The sequence below is a fragment of the Bos javanicus genome, chromosome 19 (genome assembly GCF_032452875.1).
Source record: "Bos javanicus breed banteng chromosome 19, ARS-OSU_banteng_1.0, whole genome shotgun sequence".
NCBI classification, from domain to species: Eukaryota; Metazoa; Chordata; class Mammalia; order Artiodactyla; family Bovidae; genus Bos; species Bos javanicus.
Genome location: NC_083886.1, coordinates 25,601,883 through 25,627,245, shown reverse-complemented (window position 1 = coordinate 25,627,245; position 25,363 = coordinate 25,601,883). Strand labels below are relative to the sequence as shown.

The window sequence follows — 25,363 nt, the reverse complement described above, 5'->3', positions numbered from 1 at the left end:
TGTGATCATGTTTTATCTTTGTCTTAGGAGGGCCACTATGATGACTGAAATCTTAGGGTGTTGCTTAACATGAGTGGATAAAGGGAAGGTCACTTTTTGGACTTAAAGAATCAATTATTGGTCCCAGCTCGGCGTGCTAAGACATACCACCTTTGTACATCCCAAAGTACATCACATCCAGTACCCCATCTAAACCACTCAATAACTGGGAGGAATTTGAGTAAAAGGAGACCTAGAGATTTGAAGTGACATGCGCAAGGAGTCACAGCCTGAAAATGTTACAGGTTCGGGTCATATGACCTCAAGCAGGGGGTCCATCCATCATGGTCGCTGGCTCTCCACTTTGCATGCGTATGAACTCATGGCTCCACTTGGAGACCAGGAAGTAGAAATCCCTCCTGTTTACCTCACACACTTTTATAAGGAGGCAATAAGGGAATGGATAGGAAAGAACTGATATTATTACTATCATTATTGCCCAATGTATATGTATATGCATTTTTTTCATTCTTTTGTGTTATTTTGAAAGAATGGTGGTTCTCAACTTGAATGCCAAGATGCTGCTGTGTCTTGAAGGGTTGTAGAACTTGCAAACAATTTGTTAATAAGCAATATGCTGCATTTGGTCCATTACGTCATCCAAACGATTCCCGGAATAACACCCTTCACTGGGCTATGTTTTCTTGACTGGCAAGGAAATGGGACTTCTACATAATCCACATGCTAGTTCAAACAGGCTTCAGTCTATAATCTAGGAATGTGCCATCCATGGGAACATTCTTGATAGAGAAAGAGTGGGCGCCCCATCATAGGATGTATTCTGAAAGTGGGATTCCTAGGTCAGGAGGATGAACAGTTTTATGACTTTTGATATTATGAAAAATTACCTTCCAAAAGATATTTTGCAATTTTTCAGCCTTTGAGATTGTACAATTCCCTATTTATAAAGTGCTTTCACTCATATTGGTTATCTTAATCCACAATTCTGTAGACAGTTTGATGAGTATTCTATTGCCATTCAACAGAACAGAGAAAATGGAGACTTGGGGAATTTGAGACTTAGAGAGAGACGGAATGACAGGTTGAGGTGGCAGTGCTTTTTCCTGGGCCAAGGATCCAGGTTTTCTGGGTGTGCTGGCATGTGCTGGTCCGGCAGTGTCAATGAGCTTGTGTAACAGAGTGGGTCAGCCTAGCCCGACTCACCCTAAAACAGACTTTTCTGGCCGCACTGGGTCTTAGTTGTGGTACACGCGGATCTTCTAGATGTAGCATGTGGGATCTAGTTCCTAGATCAGGGATCAAACTGGGGTCCCCTGCATTGGGAGTGTGGAGTCTTAGCCCCTGGACCACTAGGGAAGTCCTTGAATCACACTTAAGGATAAGTGTCGGGACTTCCCTGCTGGTCCAGTGGCTGAGGACCTGCCTTCTGGTGCAGGGGATGCAGATTTGACCCCTGGTCAGGGAACTAAGATCCCACATGCCCTGGGGCAGCTGAACCTGCGCACCATAGATGGAGAGAAGCAAAGACCCCAAGGTAGTAGGGTGAATTTAAGGATGGAGAAGTCTGCGAGGCCAAATTGCTAGGAACAGGGCTGGAGAGGTAGGCAGAGGCCAGAGCACACAGGACTCCTCCAGCTGTGGGGAAGGCTTTGAGATTTCATACTGAGGGTTAGGAGAACCATTAAAAGGTTTCACACAAGGGTATTACTGGATACGAACACTTCCTTTCCCCCTCGTAGGGTTGCAGACTTAAAAGGGTGTATTGTTCCATCTGCCAACATTTGGGACATAGTAACAGGCTGGAACGTGGAATGGAGAGATTTCCACCTGACAGTGAAGGAGATACTCGGGAAATGGGAAAGAAGGGAAGAAGGCAAAGAGAAGGCAGAGGCGTTGGTGGAACATGAAGACGTTTCAGTAGAGAAGGAATGTCTGAGAACACTCATTTACTCAGCTAAACTCACGGGGCACTTACCAGATTGCAGGTACTGAAAAAGACACAGGTTAATATCCTTGAGATGGGACAGAAGCAGAGAGGGGCAGAGGGCTGAGTCAAGAGAGGTTTTATAGGTGAAATGAGAATTGAGTTGCATTTTGAAGAAAAAATAGGAATTTGATAAGGTGAGGTCTGGTGTGGGTGTCAAGGATGGAGGAAGAGAAGGGAAGGAAAAAAATTCTAGGTGGAAGGGCCAAACTCTGTAAAGACACACAGGAATAAAACAACACAAAGCCGACTGGAACAGAGAAGAGCTAAAGGCAGATGAGTCTAGAGAGGTTGTGGGGAGCGTGGGACAGATCATAAAGGGCTTTTTGTGTTAGAAATTTCAACTTGAATAATTTATTATTCTGTGCTAGGCACTGTGGTAAATACTTGTATGCATTAGCCCACTTAATCCTCACAGCAATCTCATGAAAGGGACACTATTATTATGAATATCCCTATTTTATAAATGGGAAAACCGAATCTGTAGACTGTTAGAAATAATCAAAATGAAACTGAAAGTGGCTAAAGTCACACAGCAATATGTTATAGATTAAAAAAAAATAACATCTAATTAGAAACTCTAAAGACTATAAATATTGCGTCAGAGAAAATTAGACTTGATAGAAAGAATCAATACAAAAACTGAAACCACAGTGGCCTAAACTGCACGTTGTAAATTTTGGAACTAACTAAAATTTGATGGGAAAATATTTTCCCCAAAGTATATATACGGAAAAATTGACCTAGAAAAATTGAACTTGTGCATAGGACACAAAGAAACATTCACAGTGGGAGAAGGAAGCTTGGTAAAGCTTGTTCTATACAAAAGCCAATTGATAAAAAAAAAAATTTTTTTTACTAAAGAATTTAGAAGGAAGAGAGTCTATTCCAAAGAAAATAATTTTGGTAAAGTACAAAAATAAATGCTGAACGTTTCAAAGCAGTTTAATTGTGTGCTATAGAGCACTGAATATGGAATGAAATTGGCTTAATGGGATTTGTTTTGCAAGAATGAAATTATATATATAGACATATACATGTTACAGATAATGACAATATTAGTATGATTTTGTAAATATATTTGAAACTGTAAACATGGGTTTCCTTGGGGTCCAAATCATGGGATAAAATGTTCTTTACTTGGCTGTCATGGCCTAAGAGAGAGGGAAGGAGAGGCTCTTGCAAGGATTGGAGAGGGAGGGAGGTGTAAAATTAGACCAAGGACCTTTAAGAAGGATCTTGAGAGTGGGGGATTTGGGCATTTAGGACAGGAGGGAATGTCTTAAAAGAATGTATTTGTGAACCAGAGACGGGTTTGGGTCACATTTCTACTAGCGTCCACTGCCCTCAGTTCTGTCTTTACCACCTACACGGCTGGAGCCCAGAGACTTTCTTATACATTGGTCAGGAAGAAGGACAAATGAGTTCTTTCAAAGTAAGAAGGGACAGCTGGGAAGGACATGCCTTCCAAGTTGGGAAAGAACATGAGCTTCTGGGGGGGCGTGTGAGAGGTCTGAAGGAGGCTCCTGGCTTCCTGGGGTCAGCGCAGAACAAGTGGGCGTACCCGAGTGCGAAGCTTTGTGATGTTTTGTGTGGGTGACTCTCAGTGGACAAAGGCCCATTCAGAGTTTCTTGATTTATTCATAATGTCACCTTTACAATCAGCCCTCATTTCTCATTCACATTTCATCGTCATAAGAGCATTTTAAAATCTACAGATATCACAACTGCTGCCGATTGACTTTAATACTTTAGGATTAATTCAAATGTGAAAAAATTTAAAATAGCCTGTGCTATTAGTTTCTAGGAGTATTTCTATATTACTTAAAAGCATACAGTATTTAACTCTATGCTCAAGTTAATAGTTTTTTGTATATAGTATCTGTGCTGCGCTGTACTGAGTCGCTCAGTTGTGTCCAACCCTGCAATCCCATGGACTGTTTCAATGTTAAAATTTGAATTCTAAGGCTGTTTACTAAGAACGTTAAACTATCGAAGTATAAGGTATATAAAGCTATAGAGAAATAAGAAGTGCACTTCTTTGAATAGGCTACATACATAAAGTATGATATCTGTGAAAGGCATTCATTAACACATTCATTCATTCAACAAATTTACCTGAATGTCCACTGTGTTCAAGGCACCACTAGGAGCTGTGGAAATGATGATGAGTAAGGCACAATCCTGCTCTTCAGGAGCTTATAAACTAGCAGAATTTTTCAAGGTGCTCTCTAACAAGTGAGCCACAAGTGATTTCTAATGTAGAGAGGAGCGAATACTGTTTGCATTGAGTGTTAGTTTAGTCGTCTTTGCAAAAGCTTCTTTCTTCTCATAATATGCGGCCTCATTTACAAACACTGGGTACACGGTTTGGTCTCCACCCAATGAAATAGTCTTTCCATCAAGAGTTAAAAACACAGGATCCTCAGGGTGCAAGGGTTTCCAATCTTGATCCTTTCAGGAAACAACATACATAAATTACATTTGGTTTCTCTCCTACTTTACAAATTGTATAATGGAAAAGAATATGAGAAAGGATGTATATGTGTATATCTATCTCTATATATTCACATATGTGATGGAATCATTCGCTGTACACCAGAAATTAACACAACATTGTAAATCAACTATACGTAGAAGTAGCGTTAGTTGCTTAGTCGTGTCTGACTCTTTGCGACCCCATGGACTGTAGCCCCCCAGGCTCCTCTGTCCATGGGATTTTCCAGGCAAGAATACTGGAGTGGGTTGCCATTCCCTTCTCCAGAGGTTCTTCCTGACCCAGGGATCAAACCAGGTCTCTGGCATTGCAAGCGGATTCTTTACAGTATGAGCTACAGGGACGTCCTGTCAAAAAATCAACTATACTTCAATAAAAAATAAATTAAAACATTCTTATGTCAGGCTCTAGACAACCAAAATGACAGCACTATCTTCTTTTAAAAGAGACAAGTTAGAGGTATGTGACTAAACTGAGATTGAGCAGTTTGTTTTGGCAGCAGTTTTAAGAGTTCCCCTTTTTATTTTTATAACTGCCACATGATCAGAGTCTGCTTTGGTATCAAGTTCACCTTGAATGTTGCTGAAGAGGTTTATAATATCAAAAACCAAACTACATGCACATATTCTTAAGTGCAAATTATATCTCTTGCTAGCTGAAGTTAAATTCCTCTCAGCAAAATTTAGGAAATATTCATTAAGAGTCTTCTGTATATAAGACATTCTACTGTTGGGGATAAAAAATGAGTGACCTTGTGCCTGCATGCTAGAAGGCTCTATTCTGGTGGGGATTGGTGGGAGAAGGTGGGGATAGGCTGGGAAAAGCCTGGGAAAAGCACAAGATAGGTGAATATTTCCTATACCTGTTCCCACATTATGATAACAACTGAATCATTTAAGAGGTTCACAATCTTTATCTTTCTATCCTTTAAAACACTGCCTCAGGCTCCTTCAAGTTTCCACCTGGATCCCACTAAGGCACAAAGCTGGATCTGCTCCACTAGTCTGTGTTTTGGGGCAGGCTGCTTTATTAAGTCGGAGAAGGCAATGGCACCCCACTCCAGTACTCTTGCCTGGAAAATCCCATGGATGGAGGAGCCTGGTGGGCCGCAGTCCATGGGGTCGCTAAGAGTCAGACGACTGAGTGACTTCTCTTTAACTTTTCACTTTCATGCATTGGAGAAGGAAATGGCAACCCAGTCCAGTGTTCTTGCCTGGAGAATCCCAGGGTCGGGGAGCCTGGTGGGCTGCAGTCTACGGGGTCGCACAGAGTCGGATACAACTGAAGTGACTTAGCAGCAGCAGCAGCAGCTTTATTAAGTTGTAAGTCCGAATGACTATCATTAGGGTCATTAAATAGCAGTCTGAACTGGATCAGTGGTTTCCCATTCTAATTACACAGGCCAATAAGATCAGATTATCCCAGAGCAGGGACGGGCGCTGTTATTTTCTAAAAGGCGCTGTAGGCGATGTGCCTCCAGGGCTGACTGCACCAGGCTAGACAATCCATTGGTTCTCTTCCATTTCTGACGTCTGCTAGTGTGTGGGGAGATGGATGTTTCAGCTTTTTAGAATCTTTGCTCTTCTCTGCTTTTACCTCTGCCTCTTCCAGATTTAAACTTCCTATTCTTTCCTACGAGCCTTTTCTTCCCCTTCATTACACCATTATTGATCAAACCAGACAAAGAGCAGATACATACTGGGGTCTTGAGGGGTCAGGGAAAAAAGGCAGAAAACATCCCAAAGGAGGAGGCTCTGATTGGTTTGCTCTAACTTTTACAGTAGTGATGACAGGGAGGTGGTAGCAACGTGGCCAACTGCAAAGAACCTTCGTTCTGGATCTGCCATCAATAACTACAGGACTGTGGGAAGGATCTAATTTCTGAGCCTCCATTTTCTTATATTAAAGTAGATGTAATAATTCTTATCCATTGCACTTGACGCAGGAATTTCATGTTCTCTGACCCCCATCCACATCTCATTATTCTGTTATAGCATCTGGTTATCTTCATTTCAAGACCACAGTTTAGACTTTAGTATATCTAGACTATAAGTTCCACATGAATATAAACCATATTCGTTGATGTACCTCCAGAGCCAGCACAGGATTTATTCCATAAATATTTACTCAGTGATGATCTGAATACCTTATCTAGACTGCAGTGTTTTTGAGAACATCTATTGAGGCACTCACATATGTAAAATGCTTAATGGGCTGTTAAATGTTAGTCGCTCAGTCATGTCCGACTCTTTGCAACCCCATGGACTATAGCCAGCCAGGGTCTGCTGTCCATGGGATTCTACAGGCAAGAAAACTGGAGGTGGTAGCCATTTCCTTCTCCAGGGCATCTTCCCGACCCAGGGACTGAACCAGGGTCTCCTGCATTGCAAGCAGATTCTTTACTGTCTGAGTCACCACGGACTATAAAGGTCTACTCAAAGCTGCGAGCATGCTCAGTTGTGTCTGACTCTTTGCAAACCCATGGACTGTATAGCCTGCCAGGCTTCCCTGTCCACGAGATTTCCATGGCAAGAATACTAGAGTGGGTTGCCACTTCCTCTTCCAGGGGATCTTCCCAACCCAGAGATTGAACCCATGTTTCCTGTGTCTCCTGCATTGGCAGGTGGATTCTCTACCACTGAGCCACCTGGGAATCCCTCCCCTGAAAGGTAGGGCATCATTATTTTGAATATTTAAAAGAAATAGTAACCATTACCTGCAGTTTAGGATGGATGATAGCAGAAATTTCTCCACTTTCATTCCTGGGATAATCAACTTTCTCCATTATTTTATAGACTTCAATAGCACAGGGAGGAAATTCTTTTCCTGTGGCAAAATAAATAAATATAAATGGCAACTAAAAAATAAAAAACACTCCTGATAAAAGGGAAGTTTATACTTCAAAAAAGGAACCAAAAACTGCAAACAGACAGCTATAGGGAGAACACAGTATCTTTTTTGCTTTTAAATCATTTTTCATTGTGAAATATAATACTCAGAAAGTACATAAAACACAATTTCACCCAGAAGTGGGATTGCTGGGATCATATGGGAATCCTGTTTTTAATTTTTTGAGGAACCTCTATGCTGTTTTCCATAGCAGCTGCACCGACTTAGATTCCCACCAGTAGTGCATAAGGGTTCCCTTTTCTCCATATCTTCAGCATAACTTATTTCTTGTTTCTTGATAATAGCCATTCTAAAAGGAGCGAGCTGATATCTTATTATTTTTTTTATACTTTATATTTTAATTTTTTACTGGGGTACAGTTGCTTTTCAATGTTGTGTTTCTGCTGCACAATGAAGTGAATCAGCTCTACATATACAAACAGCCCTGGTCTCCTAGCTCCCTCTCCCACCCCGCTGCCCCATCTCGCCCATCTAGGTCACCGGGGAGCACTGAGCTGAGCTCCCTGAGCTACACCATAGGTTCCCACTAGCTATCTGTTTTACACATGGTAGTGTACACACATCAATCCTGATCTCCCATTCCATCCTACCTCCTTCCCCTCTCATTACGGTTTTGATTTTAATTTCCCTGGTGACTAATGATGTAGAACATTTTTTCATGTGTCTGTTGGCCATCTGTATGTCTTCTCTGGAAAAATGTCTATTCAGATCTTCCTCTCATTTTTAAATCAGTATTTTTTTTTTTTTTACTATTGAGTTGTATGAGTTCTCTATATATTTTGAATATTAGTGCCTTATCAGATATATAATTTGCAAATATTTTCTCCCATTCAGTAGATTGTATTTTCACTCTGTTGCCTTTGCTGTGCAGAAGATTTTAGTCTGACATAGTCTCATTTATTTTTGCCTTTGTTGCTTCTAATTTTGGTGTCAGATTCAAAAAATTGCCAAGACCTATACCTATTTCAGGAAGCTCACTGCCCATGTTTTCTTCTATGTTTTATAGTTTCAGTTCTTATGTTCATGTCTTTAATCCATTTTGAGTTAATTTTTGTGTATGGTCTTTAAGATAGTGGTCATTCCATTCCTTTGCACCTAGCTGTCCAATCTCCCCAATGCCCCTTATTGAAGAGACTGCCCCTTCTCCACTGTAGATTCTTTGTTCCTTTGATGTATATTAATTGACCATATATACATAGGTTTGGAGAAGGCAATGGCACCCCACTCCAGTACTCTTGCTTGGAAAATCCCATGGACTGAGGAGCCTGGTAGGTTTGGAGAAGGCAATGGCACCCCACTCCGGTACTCTTGCCTGGAAAATCCCATGGATAGAGGAGCCTGGTAGGCTGCAGTCCATGGGGTCGCTAAGAGTCGGACACGACTGAGCGACTTTCACTTTTCACTTTGATGCATTGGAGAAGGAAATGGCAACCCACTCCAGTGTTCTTGCCTGGAGAATCCCAGGGACGGGGGAGCCTGGTGGGTTGCCGTCTATGGGGTCGCACAGAGTCGGACACGACTGAAGCGACTTAGCAGCAGCAGCACATAGGTTTATTTCTGGGCTCTCCACTCCATTCCATTGAACTGTGTGTCTATTTTTATGCCAACACTATATGGCTTAATTACAACAGCTTTGTAATATGAAGTTGGGGGCTTCCCTGGTGGCTCAGCTGGTAAAGAATCCACCTGCAATGTGGGAGACCTGGGTTCAATCCCTGGGTTGGGATGATTCCCTGGAGAAGGGAACAGTTACCCACTCCAGTATTCTGGCCTGGAGAATTCCATGGATTGTATAGTCCAAGGGATTGCAAAGAGACAGACACGACTGAGTGACTTTCACTTTCACTTTCACTTTGAAGTCAGGAAGTGTGATGCCTCCAGCTTTGCTCCTCTTTCTCAAGATTGCTTTGGCTATTTGGGGTCTTATATTGCTCCGTAAAATTTTAGTTAAGGATGTTCACAACAACACTAAACCAAAGGATGTTCTCGAATGATTCCTACCAGCACTGGGTCCGCAGGTACACAGAGGTTGGACAGAGGTGGAAAGCAGAACTTAAAAAGTCGGTGCAGGGGAGAGAGAGGCTAGGAATAAGAATCAGGCAGGACACCTGTGCTCTAATCTCCCAGCCGTGTCAACTTGAGCAACATGCTTAACTTCTCGATGCTCACTCTCTTGACCTGTCAGATGAAGATTTCACATCAATTCATCTTGGAGGGCCCCTTCCAGCTCTGACATCCTGTGATTGTGTAACTTCAGGAGGACGTTCAGCAGGTTAGATGACTTCACCATTGTGCTCCTCCTCCTAACTAAGTATGTTAAACATCTGGGCAGCTCTTGAACAGTGAGATATTGGGATATAGCCAGTCTGCCCATAGTGGAGTGAAACTTACAATGCTGCAGCAACGTTAAACAACCCAGTGCCCAGAAACTTGGAAAAGGGGTAGTTTTCGTTTATACCGGGCTACCTCTGAATAAACAGGATGAACTTTCATCCAGCATAGAGCCCACACTATGCTATGGTTGCAATCCACAGGAAAATCTTCCTTTCCCCTTAGTGCAGAAAGTGCAGCCAGGGTGGAATTCAGATATCCTGCCATCACTTCTGTACCAGTTTGCTTCTGCTGCATAATATGTTATGCCAGAACTCTGTGGCATAAAACAACCCTCTGGTTTAGCTCATGATTCTGTGGCTTGGTTGGGCAGTCCCTCTGGTCTAGGCTGGAACGGCTGATTTCTAATTGGCTTGCTCATGCATTTGCGGTGAGCTGGCAGATCAGCAGGAGGTGGATGATCTAAGATGGCTTTGCTGTCATATCTGGGCATTTGATGGGTCCTCAGCTGGAGCGGCAGAACTACTGACTGGGAGGTCTCAGTCTTCAGCCTCATGGTCTTGTATCATCCAGCAGGCTAGGTGAGCTGATTCACAAATGACAGTGCAAGGCTCCTAAGAGCAGCGAGACAGCAAGCCCGGACGTGCAAGTTCTTTTCTAATCTCTTCTGTGGTATAAAACATGCCACATGGCCAAGCCAGATCCAGGTGGTAGGAAAACAGACTTTATCTCTAGCTAGGACATGGAAGCAGGGAAGAGAAGAATTTGTGGCCATTTTTATAATTTACCAAATCTTCCAAGATGAAGACAGAAATATCAGATGTCATTTCTTTAAACCAGAAGGTCCACTGGGAGAAAAGAAGAAAGTGGTAGAACACGAAGGAACATGTTTTTGCTCCTTAGAATCTCAGAGCTGGAGTGACTCTCAAATGCTTAACTTCCATTGATGCTTGAATATTCTCTGTATCTTTCTGGCTAAGTGGTCATCTTGCTCCTGCTTGAACAGCCTCACAAAGTGTGGTCTGTTCCATTGTTGGTCAGCTTTGTTAATCAAAAGTTTCTGTCCTTAGATAACATTATCCCACAGATTCTATTCTGCCCTCTGAGTCACAGAAAACTTGTCTAATTCCTTTCCAGTATAACACTTCTGAAACTCTAAAATAAAATTGGCTTTAAGACTCCTTTTCTGCCAGTCTGAGTGCCTTTAATTTTATCAACCAGCACTCAAATATTGTCACATACACGAGGATACATGTGAAGGTATTCCGTAAACTGAACTTCTATGTGCATCCTTGGGATTATTTTTCTTATGGTTTTCAAACTCTTCAACATTCTCAATCATCTCCTTAGCTGCTGCTGCTGCTAAGTCACTTCAGTCGTGTCTGACTCTGTGTGACCCCATAGATGGAAGCCCACCAGGCTCCCCCATCCCTAGGATTCTCCAGGCAAGAACACTGGAGTGGGTTGCCATTTCCTTCTCCAATGCATGAAAGTGAAAAGTGAAAGTGAAGTCGCTCAGTGGTGTCTGACTGTTAGTGACCCCACAGACTACAGCCCACCAGGTTCCTCTGTCCATGGGATTTTCCAGGCAAGAGTACCGGAGTGGGGTGCCATTGCCTTCTCCCCATTTCCTTAGCTAACCTCTACTATAAGATGTTTCTCCTGAAGTATGTATTCAGAATTTATTCACAGGTCTCCCCAAGTGTTTATGCAAGGCAGAAAAGAGATTATTTCCCCAATCTAATGGGATAAAATGGTTTTGTATTTTAATTTGCACTTCTAACTACTAGTGATATTGGACATCTTTTCATCTGTTTATTGGACATCTATATTTCTTGGTATTTCTTTGCTTTTTAAAATGGACATTAATAGGAAAATGAGGATTTCATTTGTGAGACTTTATTTGGTAGCTGTTCTTCTTGAATGTGTCTACACTGGTCATTGAAGAATGGCTGAGATGATTACATTTAAAAAAAAAAAACAATTAATATCACAAACGTGGCAAACTTGACCTGGGGTCCATTGTTATTTCAGTGTTGAGTGGTTTAGTCATCATGTGCGCTCCATCTCGTCTTCCTGTCCTGATTTATTTGCACACACACAAGCTAACAGTGAAAGAAACAATTTCGGCCTCCTACTTACCTTCATTGAAATTATGTATAAAATCAAGAGCATGCTGAATCATTTTTCTCATTTGATCTAGAATATCAGCTCTCAGAACCCCCTGAGGCTGGGGACCGACTTCTATACCTAGGTACAGAAGGGGAGATAGTCACATTTCATGTGTTAGAATACAAGATGGAGCATTTTCATACATCAAGATCTAGAATCGCATCATTAAAACTGATTAAAAAGGCAGACCATGTAGCATAATGGAAAATATGTGAGACATAATATTAGGCAATAAATAAAGCAGAGCATTTACAAGGTATATGCATAGTAAATAAAGACTGGGAGAGAACATAAGAAAATCAAAGAGTTGTGCTATAGTAGTAAGGTCTTGTGGGTCTTTTTTCTCTAAATTTCCTTCAATGTTGGCAAAATATTTAAAAATTATAATACAGTAAAAGGAGCAGACAACTTTATATTGACAAAATAGTAAGTGACCACAAAGAGAAACTGTCATAGACACAGCTTGTAGGAGAAAACACATCTATTTAGTAATAGAAAGCTAAACTAAACAAGCCATGGATTTAAGTCAAACGACAATCTGTGTGACCCTGGAGCAATATTCTTGCCTTTAACATAACAACCCAACCTGCCATGATAGTCAATGGTTTTAATTTTCTGTGGAAAAAACCTGTATTCATTTCTTCTCATCACAATAAAATTAATTCCCATACCATCAGGTCTACTTCCTGTGGCTGTCAAGCATTCTTCCATAAACCTATAAAATATTTTTCTCTAAACCACTTATCTAGTCCTTTCCCTCCTGTCCAAGTCTCCCACTCTGTTATCATTACAATCATCACCTGATTCATTTATAAAACTATTTACCAATATAACATCATCCAATCCTTTCCATCTATTCATATACATTCTTTTCCACCTATCCTGTTTTCACCCACTTCTGTTATTTCCCCATTCACAAAATCTTACTGTATTCTCTTTTATCTTCATTTTTCACTTCTGTGTTTAGCTTTTCTGGCTATATGTTTGGGCATGTATTTAAGAATATGGTATAAGTGTGGCTAAGGTATGCATAGATGCATAGATGATTTGTAAATGTGTGAAAATGTGTTTGTGGATATGTCTGTCTGCGTTCTGTACAAGGTGTTATTGCTTTCCTACCCAAAATTCATTCCATCTACTCCTTGCTGACAGAGTCCTGATTTTGGCTGGGATTCCAGCTCAGGGGTAAACACAGAACAGTTTTGCTCAATCACAGTACTCCATCAGCCCTAGTAATTAACTGAAGAATGCATATATGACTCAGTTCTGAATAACTGGCCACAACGGAAGGTCCACAGGGGAGTTCCTGGGAGTCTCCTTTCTCCCACCAGATACTGCCATGTTGGCATATGATGCTTGAAATTACAGTGCACATCTTGTGCCACCTAAAGTCACGTCATTGTTGTTTAGTCGCTAAGTCATGTCCGACTCTTTTGAGACCCCAGAAAACTATGGCCTGCCAGGGGATTTCTCAGGCAAGAATACTGGAGTGGATTGCTATTTCCTTCTCCAGAGGATCTTCCTCACCCAGGGATTGAACTTGTGACTCCTTGGCAGGTGGATTCTTTACTGCTGAGCCACCAGGGATGCCCATCTAAAGTCATAGAAGTATTACAAAATACTGAGGTGGAGACAGTGTCTCTCTGATCTTAAGTGTCCCCTCTGCCCATGACTGGATGATATAAAAATATTCCAAATAATATAGTAAAGTAGGTATAATATTTCTAATTATTTATAATGATCTTAATATTCCCCCACACTGAAACGCTTGCAAGATTTGGCTCTATTTTCAGAGGAGTGGGATTTTTTATTTATTTTTTTTGCCACACTACATGCAGGATCTTAATTTCCCAACCAGGGATCAAACCCAGGCACCCTGCGGCAGAGGGGCAGAGTCTCAACCACTGAACCACCAGGGAAGTCCCTGGATCTATTTTTAAGAGACAGATATATCAATAGATATTCATTCTAGCTAAGAGCAACATTTCCCATAAATGTAATAAACCAAGGCTTATAAATCTTATGCTTTATTTGGTGTCATAGATCTCTATCCTTTATTTTTAAGCACTTTGTTTGTTTCAAATAATTACCTACACTTGGTCATTTAGCTTGCCTCAACGGACCCCTTGATTATGCACCAAAATTATCAAAAACCAAATAACCAAGATAACTTTAAATCTACTTCTAAGTTGTGTTGCTGTTGTTCAGTCTCTAAGTCGTGTCCAACTCTTTGTGACCCCATGGACTGTAAGACAACAGCAATTTTAAGGATTACAGTGCGGTCTGCAAACAATGATGCTAGTACGTCACTCAGGAATGAGAATGGGATGTAGAAAAAAGAGACTGTCAGAGAGAGTGTATGAGAGTGAAGCCTGTGTGCTGGAAGTTACCAAAAGGCAAAGACAAATCCACAGCTCAGTAACTGACAGGGCACACAAGTGAATGGATAATAAACACAGGTTATCAGAGACTCTACTGCGAAGCAGATGCTAACAGGGATGCTGGGAGAGAATTTTCCATGGGTCTTCTGTATTTCTGCATGTCTTGCCAGCAAGATACTGACTGCCTTGGCTCCAGATTATTGTTTTAAGAATTTTGTACAGCGGATACCCTTGGAAGATAGGGCTGGTGTCTTGCTTGAGCAAAAAGCAGGTTGCTTACTACCCATTATAAAAGACTCAAATTCCTCTCGCTCAGTGCTTCTTTCTGGAATGTAGAAAGTTGGTCAATGAAAGTGAGGAAATCTGATATAGCTAGAGACAGCCTGGGGATAGTTTGCTTATTACTTGACAATTACAAGCCATAATGATAAGCAAAGTAGCTGCAAATAGTTTTTAAATTAGTTTTCTTAGAGTTTTATCTCAGACATATTTTGTTTAGCTGTGACAGTGGGAAATGTGACTTACCAACAGGATACTTGGCTATAGAACGAGTAGTTGCATATTTGAGAGAAGGATGCTCAATAAGGTAAACATAGCAGGGTAATGGAGCCAAAGACGTCTGAAAAGAATTTAAAACATGTTCTTATTATGTAAAGACCATATGCCTTGTTCTCTTTGCTGTCAGTCAATAATGCCTTCAGTATGTTTAACTTCATCAACTAAGATTAGTAAGACAACTTTATGAAACACATTCTAAACTCCAACTACATATAAAATTAGATTATATGTAACTTTCTGGATAAAATGTATATTAAACAATTCTCCAGAACCACGAACAAAGTATATGAATAAATTCTTCTGAATGGCTTTTGTTATTTTTGTTTTCATCACTCGTTACACTGAGTATTTAGCTTACTATGGGTCTCTTAAAGAATTCTATTTCTACCCTTGTGGGCCAGGTCTCTAGAGATGGCAAGTAACTCCCCCACTTATCTGAATAATTCAGCCTCTTGGTTTTGATGACAATGCAGCATACAAAGTATTCAGCTCTCCCTTCAATGAGCAGCAAAGATACTGCATCATGATCTCCTACCAGAACTACTATCTAGTCAATGTCACTAATTCAAGGAAACAAAAATAATAGTTAATCCTTACTATCGCTCAAAGCACTCAGCTAAATGCATTAAGAATTTTTTTTTCTTATGTAAGGCTTATTATGGTCATACCAGGTAGCTGTTGTTATTATGCCAATTTTATAAAACAAGGAAAGCAAGGAAGTTGATTACCTTGTTCAAGGTTAGCAAGTGAGAAAATCAGGATTTGAACCCAGGTACTGGCTATATGGGTCACATACTTTTCATTAAATCATACTAGCTCATGCTAGCTCTCTGGAAGGAAGGCTATCCATTACATAGAAATAACCATACAGTTCATTATTTGTGTTTTGCTTGACAGTTATTTTCTAGCAGTTTTTCTTATTATAGGCACTGGACTGCTGATTTTTTCATCTTGTAGATTTCTGAGCCTTAAGATGATTAGCTATATGAAGTACCGAAAGATCAGATGTATGTTGGGGTATATGAACCAAACGGAGACAAAGACAGGGCTAAAGACAGTCTTTTTATCATTGGTCTTTAGTCAACATTAAATGACTATCTTTTAAGCTTCTTAAAACTGTAATTGAGCCACTTCAACCACTTCAAAATTTTGGTATTAATTTTACTGAAAAACCCATGATTACTGTCATAGTCTTAATAAAAGATCTAAAATTTTATAGACACAGTGACTCATATGCTCTATTATTTTTTCATTATATTTATTATTTTGCTCATCCCTTCTCCTTTTCTTCTGCCTGTCACTGCTGCTTCTCTTCTGGTGCTCCCCTCAGTCTCTCATTTCTCTTGGACCCTCCCTCCTCACCCTTTTCTGGTTGTTTCAACATCTATAATCAACTTAAAATTACAGGTCCTAGGCTAACTTGTAAATTAATAACATTGACATTACCTTAATATAATGAAACATCTGAATTAAAAAGTCATTCCTGGAATCTTCAAGAATAAGAGTGCACCCCATGTTAGAAGTAGTGTTGTGAAGGTCAAAAATAATGTCATAGGAATCTTCACTATCTTTTGGACCAAATAAATGATTGATTTCTTGAGCCCTTCTCACTTCATATGGCAAATCCTCTGACTTTTTTTTGCTGTTATTAGCAGAAAGAAAAAGATTAACAACACCTGGAGCTAAGATAACATACATATACAATGAGAACACAGTATATTAGAAACCTGGCACCAAAGCTTTAATATGAAAAACCTCTGAGGGAAGGGGAACTTTATGTGAAAATTTTACAAATGAAAAATTACATTTCCCCCCTCTGTTTGATTCCAAGTAATGTTGCATTGTCACACTTGCAAATAATAGTTCATTTATGTGGCTGGTCACAGGAAGGACATTTCAAACACTTTATCATTTGACTTCAACTCTGAATGAAATTCATCCATTAATTTAATCAAGAGTCCCTTAGTAGTTAAGTGCACTGGGCTATAATGAAGCTAGACCATCAAATGCACCTATTATTTTTTTACACCCTAGCTAATTCTAGTGCACAAGAATAGTCAAACTTAGGAGCTCACATCATCTTATTAGGGATTCTTAAGTGATTCTAGGACCCACTAGTGGTCCAGGGCCAAGGTTTACAGAGAAGAGTCTGGGTACACTGTGAAAATGCAAAACATTGCAGGAGTATGCATATATGCATTTTTCTAGGATGAGGGTTGATATTTTTTATTGAATTCTCAAATGAGTCTCTACCTGCTGCCCCCCACCTCCAACCTCAATAGTTAGGATACATTTTTTCTTAATGTACATGATAATTTAAATTTATTTTTCTCATGAAAGCATTCAACATTTCCCTATAATTCCATTTATTTCTATTCTCTGACTATTTTTGTTAGCATCTTCAAAAGACCTACAGTTTGCACCTGAGTAATTCTTGCCTGGAATGCAATCAAGAAATTGGAGCAGCAGTTTTTCAACTATGAAGAAAAGCTGCATACTAAGGCTAGTGCAGTGGGAAGACTGGGGCTTCCCTGGTAGCTCAGCTGGTAAAGAATCCACCTGCAATGAAGGAGACCCCATTTCGATTCCTAGGTCGGGTCCCCTGGAGAAAGGATAGGCTACCCACGCCAGTATTCTTGGGCTTCCCTGATAGCTCAGATGGTAAAGAATCTGCCTGCAATGTGGGAGACCTGGGTTCGATCTCTGGATTGGGAAGATTCTCTGGAGGAGGGCATGGCAACCCACTCCAGTATTCTTGCCTGGAGAAGCCCCATGGACAGAGGAGCCTGGAGGGCTACAGTCTGTGGGATCGCAGAGTCGGACACTGGGCGACTAAGCACAGCACAGTGGGAAGACAGAAGCCTGTGGCCTTTATAACATCACTGAGTTATCCAGTCCTGCCTGGACTGCCTACCTCTGGACTTGTTATTTGTGGAAAGAAACTCTTATTTGTTTAATTCATTGTTTTCAGATTTCTATTATAAGCAACCAGATAGTTCCTAAAGGCTACATGTGTATGTGTGTGCAGGCTAAGTTGCTTCAGACATGTTCTTTGTGACCCTATGGACTGTAGCCCTCCAGGCTCCTCTGTCCATAGGATTCTTCAAGCAAGAATACTGGAGTGGGTTGCCATGCCCTCCTCCAGGGGATCTTCCCGACCCAGGGATCAAACCTGCATCTCTTATGTCTCCTGTATTCGCAGGTGAGTTCTTTACCACTGATCCCCTGGTGGCTCAGTCAGAAGAGTCTGCCTGCAACGCAGGAGACCTGGGTTCAATCCCTGGATCGGGAAGATCCCCTGGAGGAGGAAATGGCTATCCTCTCCAGTATTCTTGCCTGGAGAATTCCATGGACAGAGGAGCCTGGTGGGCTGCAGTCCATGGGGTCACAAAGAGTCAGACGTGACTGAGTGACTAACACTTTCTTTACCACGAGTGCCACCTGGGAAGCCCAAAGGCTACAAATGCACTTTAAAAGCTAATTAACGCCACAACTGCATAAGTTCCTCCCTCCTTGCCACAACTGATTTGCTTCTCCCTCTCCCCCATGTGAGTAAATGACACCACCAGCTACTCAGGTGCTCAGAGTCAAGACATGATGTCCTGAAAGGTAATAAACATCTAGTCAGTATTTGAATAATTGAAAGATTTAGTAACCCACTAGATGTAGGGAATAAAGAATGTGGAAGGTTCTAAGATGATTTCCATAAGTGATTTAGTGGGTAATGGTGACATCACTGAGATGAGGAATACAGGGAAAGCAGCACAGTTTAGGAGAAGGAGGATGGGAGAAGGTAATTGACTAATCTAGCTCATAAGTTTCCATGAACACCCTGAAAAAACACTGTCCAGCCTCTGATAAGTGTTAAATATAAGAAGTAGAAAGTGAGTTTAATTTAAAAGACTACTCTCATTGAAATGCAAGCCACTGAGTGGTCATAATAAGAAAACTCAATCTAGTTCATTTCAGAGTTATTTGGCAAGTTAACATGCCAACTAAAAGTTATTCTTCAACAAATCTTTAGTGATAATGTAAGAGTTAGTTAATAGGTATTTTAGGTGAATAGATAAACCTTAATCGTGTTGACATAACCTCAGTCGTGAATATAAAGCATGTTTGAATTTAAAATTTATGTTAGTAAAAATATGGTTTGATATGTAAGCTATGCTGCTGCTGCTGCTAAGTCGCTTCAGTCATGTCCGACTCTGTGCGACCCCATAGACGGCAGCCCACCAGGCTCCCCGTCCCTGGGATTCTCCAGGCAAGAACACTGGAATGGGTTGCCATTTCCTTCTCCAATGCATAAAAGTGAAGAGTGAAAGTGGAGTCACTCAGTCATGTCCAACTCTTAGCGACCCCATGGACGGCCTACCAGGCTCCTCTGTTCATGGGATTTTCCAGGCAAGAGTACTGGAGTGGGGTGCCATTGCCTTCTCTGATGTAAGCTATGACTAATGTATAATTGCCCCAGAGATTGTATTCCATAAAGTGAGGCAAATTTGTATAAATATAGTAGCCATCTTTTGATCTATGATGAGATTAAAGTAACTCTTTAAACTCAAAACAGGATTTAATAGAAAATGAGTATATAAAAGTGTTATATTAGTTGTTGCTGGGCATTACTTATATCTTAGCTTGTCGTCTGTTAGCTCATTGAGAGCAGAAATCATTTTGTACATAACTTTGTATTCCCATAGTATCTGGCACAGTGCCCCATGAAGAGTAGGTGTTTAATAATATTTTTATGTAAATGAAAGAAGTGGTAAAAAGCTTAGAGGCCTAAATATCTACAGGAGTAGCTACAATGATGTAAACAAAGGCAAAAATAATAAGGACATAGAGCATTATGATTGTATACACTATATGTAATGTATCATCAGCTATAATTTAAATTCAGAAAATTCAGGTCTCAAGGACCCACTACTGAAGGTAGTACATGTACTCCTCAGATCACAGAGCAGTCTAATGTTTTCTGATGATGGTCATTTATTCACTCTTTCATTAAACAAACATTAACTGAAACATTACACTTTTCTTAACTAGAACTTCATGCGCTACCAAAATATAGTTGCAAAAAGTGTAGTAGTGAATCACCTAGAAAGCTAAAAAATATGTACCTAAGTGTAGTGGTCAAATATTAATTTAATGCAAAAGACTTATTAAATCTGTTTCTTTAAAGACATAATTTAAAAATAAAAACCTCTGTTATTTGTTGTCCCAGTCTAGATAGAATATATTTAAAAAAATCAGTTAAGAAGTGTTTGATGTTTAAAAAAATTTATAAAAGAGTACATGAATGTCCAGTTTAGGTAATTAATTCATCACATAGTATGACTAAAAGTGAAAGTGATCTTATTCACAATAGCGATTCTGTGTATGAACATGAATATTATATGTATACACATGTGCTTTCACACATACTACTTCTCACACACACACACACAAACACACATGTGCACACATACAACACAAAATATAGTCTTACCCAAGATTTTCAGAGTCAAAAACTCGATTCAGGTCACAGTCAATATATCTGGTGCACTTCTTCACTGCTCTTGGGTTGGTAATAAATGGTTTTACCTCCAGCCCTGTTCTTTGAATCTCAGTGCTGTTCTCCAGCCAGTGCTTAACTAGAAATACTCCTGTTAGTTCATTCCCATGAGTTCCTCCAAAGATAGCCACCTTTTTTATAGGGTCTTCAGCAACGTGACAAGAAGTCATTTTTGTGAAGTAGGTTTATCTGATTTCGGCAATTCAGAAGAGAGGAGATCAAAGAAAACTTAATTTCTTAGGCAAAGTTTAGAAACTTAAATCTAAATGAGACTTTAACCTAAGTGCAAAGTACAGACTTCTCTTGAGTGGAGTATATTTTAATTTTCTGTTACAAGTTCTGAGCTGTGTTTATTATAGGGATACTCCCTTCTTTAGCCCTGCCCTTTACCATATTTGGGTTAAAATATGCAGAGATCAACTAGAGATGCAGCTGTTTACTTTAACTTCTAACTCCCTCAAATGGTCGGTAGACCTAAATGCAATAATAAGTTAGCATCTCACACTTAAGCGAAACTTCTGCTTTCTCTTTAGCCAGAATGTTTTCTAACAGTGTTTTCATGATTATTTGTGGTAGTAAAAATAGATTACACTTTTCTTATCCTCAAAAATATAAAATAAAAGACTGGCCTATAGTATGCATCTTATTATTCAATATTTATATTTCTGCTTAAAACCATTTCTTCTCTGAAATGAGTTCAGGCCCTATTTATCTTCTGAGGGCATCTGAATTTCAGCTCTATAAACAGCCAACGGCAGATCCTCAGAGAACTCCTCTGGAACCACTATCCTTTCTTTTTTTTATTTTCAGTACATTAAATTTATTCACAAAAAATCCTTAAAAATGTACACTTTTTCCTTTTTAACCTAGTAAAACACAAAACCCTCAATTGAACTGGCATTTATAATTCAAAATCAAATTAGCAGAATATTAAATACTTAAGAATCTTTTAAAAATATAAAGTTACATGCAATTTTGTAGAACTGACATAAAAGAATGGATCAAAAATGGGAGAATATTCCTTCATTCCTAAAAAGAAAATGCATCCGGTAGAAGCTGTGAAGATGCTTGGGTACACAATTTCTTCAGTTGCACTACCAAAGCCTGTCTTTGTGTATCTAATAACTTTATGCACGTGAACGGCTTCTTACAACAGCACGATGGACTGGCTGGCGCTCCCCTCCCTCCAATTACAGTGTAGTATTATAACACTGACCTTTGGCCTCCAACCAGCATAGTACATAGTTTGTGAGTGTTGATTAAAGATACTCACTTTGATTTAGAACCTCAGGACTTTTCAGTAAGTGAGCCTCTTCAGAACCCATGACTGTAAATGTCACCTGCCTCATTTTTGGGGCATCATCTGTGCTTTGGAAAGTACGGCAACCCACTCAGGTGCCACAGGCCCATCCGCTGGATGAGTGGTCAAACTGAGCAGGGTCATGGTTTCCCTTACAACATTTAAGACACTTCAACACATCAGCTATCAGTGTGTAGAACTAGTAAGGCATCAAATAAGCCACCACAAAAGTAGGAAGAGTGATAATGACAGGGAGTGAGGAGTGTGCAATCACAGTGCCTACTTGGCAAGTGCTCACTGGCAACACTGGAGTGAGCGGACAGATGCAAGCCTTGGTCAGCCTGTGCTCAGACTGGAACTTGTTACCACCATATAACTTTAGGCAAAGTTACCACCGGCTCTGCACCTCCATACACAGTGTGCAGTATAAACTATGTGGACTTCTTGTGACAAAGGACCTAGAATTCTAAATAGTGAATTAAAATACTGAACCTACTACCATATTTTATTGACTATGCCAAAGCCTTTGACTGTGTGGATCACAATAAACTGTGGAAAATTCTGAAAGAGATGGGAATACCAGACCACCTAATCTGCCTCTTGAGAAACCTGTATGCAGGTTAGGAAGCAACAGTTAGAACTGGACATGAAACAACAGACTGGTTCCAAATAGGAAAAGGAGTACGTCAAGACTGTATATTGTCACCCTGCTTATTTAACTTATATGCAGAGTACATCATGAGAAACGCTGGGCTGGAAGAAGCACAAGCTGGAATCAAGATTGCCGGGAGAAATTATCAATAACCTCAGATATGCAGATGACACCACCCTTATGGCAGAAAGTGAAGAGGAACTAAAGAGCCTCTTGATGAAAGTGAAAGAGGAGAGTGAAAAAGTTGGCTTAAAGCTCAACATTCAGAAAACGAAGATCATGGCATCCAGTCCCATCACTTCATGGCAAGTAGATGGGGAAACAGTGGAAACAGTGTCAGAGTTTATTTTTTTGGGCTCCAAAATCACTGCAGATGGTGATTGCAGCCATGAAATTAAAAGACGCTTACTCTTTAGAAGGAAAGTTATGACCAACCTAGACAGCATATTAAAAAGCAGAGACATTACTTTGTCAACAAAGGTCCGTCTAGTCAAGGCTATGGTTTTTCCAGTGGTCACGTATGGATGTGAGAGTTGGACTATAAAGAAAGCTGAGTGCCGAAGAATTGATGCTTTTGAACTGTGGTGTTGGAGAAGACTCTTGAGAGTCCCTTGGACTGTAAGGAGATCCACCCAGTCCATCCTAAAGGAGATCAGTCCTGGGTATTCATTGGAAGGACTGATGTTGAAGCTGAAACTCCCGTACTTCGGCCATCTGATGTGAAGAGCTGACTCATTTGAAAAGACCCTGATGCTGGGAAAGATTGACAGCAAGAGGAGAAGGGAATGACAGAGGATGAGATGGTTGGATGGCATCACCGACTTGATGGACATGGGTTTGGGTGGATTCTGGGAATTGGTGATGGACAGGGAGGCCTGGCGTACTGCGGTTCATGGGGTCGCAAAGAGTCGGACACGACTGAGCGACTGAAATGAACTGAACTGAACTGAACTGAACTACCATATTATTAAGCTGACTCATGTAATTTTTTGGAGATTATAAATCACACTGGGTTTTTTTTATCCATTCTTTCAGAAAGCTTTCTCATGGTTAGAGACACAAGAACCAAATTAAAGATGACTGGGTCTTAAGTTACTTTGAAACAAGACTTTTTGGAAACACACTTTAATTTCTTTCTCATGAAGTTATTAGTAATTCTGTGTCAACTTTCTTAGGGATCTTCCTCACTTTTTGCCTCTATACTAAAAGACAAACAACTATTAGTAATTTTCAAGACATTGTAATGCCTGAAAATGTCTTGAGACATGCTCTATATACTAACCAGATTATATGAGTTTATACCGACACAGCCTAATTTACTGGCAGCAGAGACTCTCCACTGGAATGTGTTACTCATGAAGGGGTCTTATTAGGGGAAACTATGCAGAATACTGTACTAAGATGATTACATTCTTTTGGAGAAATGAGTCTGAGCCATATCCGATTTGATTTCATGCTCAATCACCCAGAAAGTCAAATATGTTCAAGTACTGAAAACATTATGTACTAGTGATGGGAGATCGTTCAGAAGGAGTACCACAAGAGTGATTCCTCACAACTACAGAGTAGTTTAATTTAAAAGGTTTTAGCCATCTGTTTTCTCAGTTTATTCACATATCCACTTTAGGTGATAGGAAGGGTTAGCAGTTGACATCCCCAGTGCAGTGGTAAGAGAAAAAAAAGACTAATTTGGTTAAGTTGCTGAGTTTCTAGGAGAAAACCAGGCCTTGGATCCAAGTTTTCTGAATCCAAGTCGAGTGTTTTTCACAGAACAATAGGGTGTTCCCTGTTATTTTTGGCTTTCCCCAAAATTCTAATTTTGCTCTTTCCAAATTCACATAAACAGTGACAACAGTGCTCAGGAAACAAACAAGCTTACAAACAAAACACATGATGGAAATAGAAAATGTGAATGATTCAAAATAGTTAATAAACCAATACCTGTTTTCTTCCTTTAAGAGATTATAATCCAGAGGCAGAGAAAGCATAACAATAAAATTAACATGCACACATTGAAATTACTGTTCTAATTTCAGATAAAAAACCCCTGTAGCTTTTGATTTTCTGTCCACATCCATGTACACTGAACACTTCAGTGCAGAGATGCAGAAAACAAGCATAAATGTAAACAGATGACGATCGTATTATTTAGTTACTTTGGTTTCAAGAGCAGTAACTGGTAAATTATTAACACTCGATTATGTTTTGTTTCTCTTCTGCCAATTTCTGGTTAGTTCTGTCCTTTGCCCCAGTCTCTCTGGAAATGCCGCTTCAGCTTTGTACTTGTGGCTGGCACAAATGACTTGCATTTTGAGGCTTGTTTTATGGAATTTTAACAGATCAACACTCTGAAGCACATCTAACATTCGTAAAGTTTCCTTTACATGTCAAAATGAATAACTTTTTTTGAGAGTTAACGAATTGTAGTAATTCTGTCCTATGCTTACCTTGTTTATTGTGTACAGAGTTTGTCTTCTGTGGAAAGCTTTATTAGAAAAAAAAGGAGAGCATTTCCTTAGAACTAGAGCAACAGAGGCTTTTCGTACTCTTATACCAAGTTAACTTCCGAAAGATTTTTAACTCCCTGTTTCCCAAAGCACTCTAAATATCTGAACCCTACAAAAACTACAAATTTTTATTAGTCTAGTTCTTTTTGAGAAATTCAGAGAACTGATAGTATACAAACTGAGACTCTTTTTAGCTGTCACTATCTCACAATAAGGTTGAATATTTATCATCTGGTCTCAATCTACCTCTAATCCTATCTCCTAATATTTTCTTTGATCTAATCTTCAAAGAAACTACTAATATATCTCATGGTCTCATACTCTTGTGAAGTGAAAGTCACTCAGTCTGGAAGTCTTTCCTGATAGCTCAATCGGTAAAGAATCCACCTGCAACGTGGGAGACCCTGTTTCGATCCCTGGGTTGGGAAGATCCCCTGGAGAAGGGAACGGCTACCCACTCCAGTATTCTGGCCTAGAGAATTCCATGGACTGTATATACAGTCCACGGGGTCTCAAAGAG

At 40.0% G+C, this 25,363-nt stretch overlaps 1 protein-coding gene across 2 annotated transcripts; it reads right to left on the bottom strand.

Moving 5' to 3' along the window:
- Positions 1 to 3,605: 3,605 nt before the first annotated feature.
- ASPA (aspartoacylase) lies at positions 3,606 to 24,882 on the bottom strand. 2 transcript variants are annotated; one of them, XM_061390714.1, is made up of 7 exons: positions 24,784 to 24,882; positions 20,319 to 20,573; positions 16,280 to 16,475; positions 14,801 to 14,894; positions 11,865 to 11,972; positions 7,198 to 7,307; positions 3,606 to 4,438 (listed from the first exon to the last, which is right to left on the bottom strand). In XM_061390714.1, the coding sequence occupies exons 2-7, from the start codon at positions 20,552 to 20,554 to the stop codon at positions 4,241 to 4,243; spliced, it is 942 nt and encodes a 313-aa protein (XP_061246698.1). In that variant the 5' UTR covers positions 20,555 to 20,573; positions 24,784 to 24,882; the 3' UTR covers positions 3,606 to 4,240. The 2 variants fall into 2 exon arrangements, with proteins under 2 accessions (XP_061246698.1, XP_061246697.1); XM_061390713.1 differs by lacking the exon at positions 24,784 to 24,882 and having other exon boundaries at positions 20,319 to 20,731.
- Between the last annotated feature and the right edge of the window lie 481 nt (positions 24,883 to 25,363).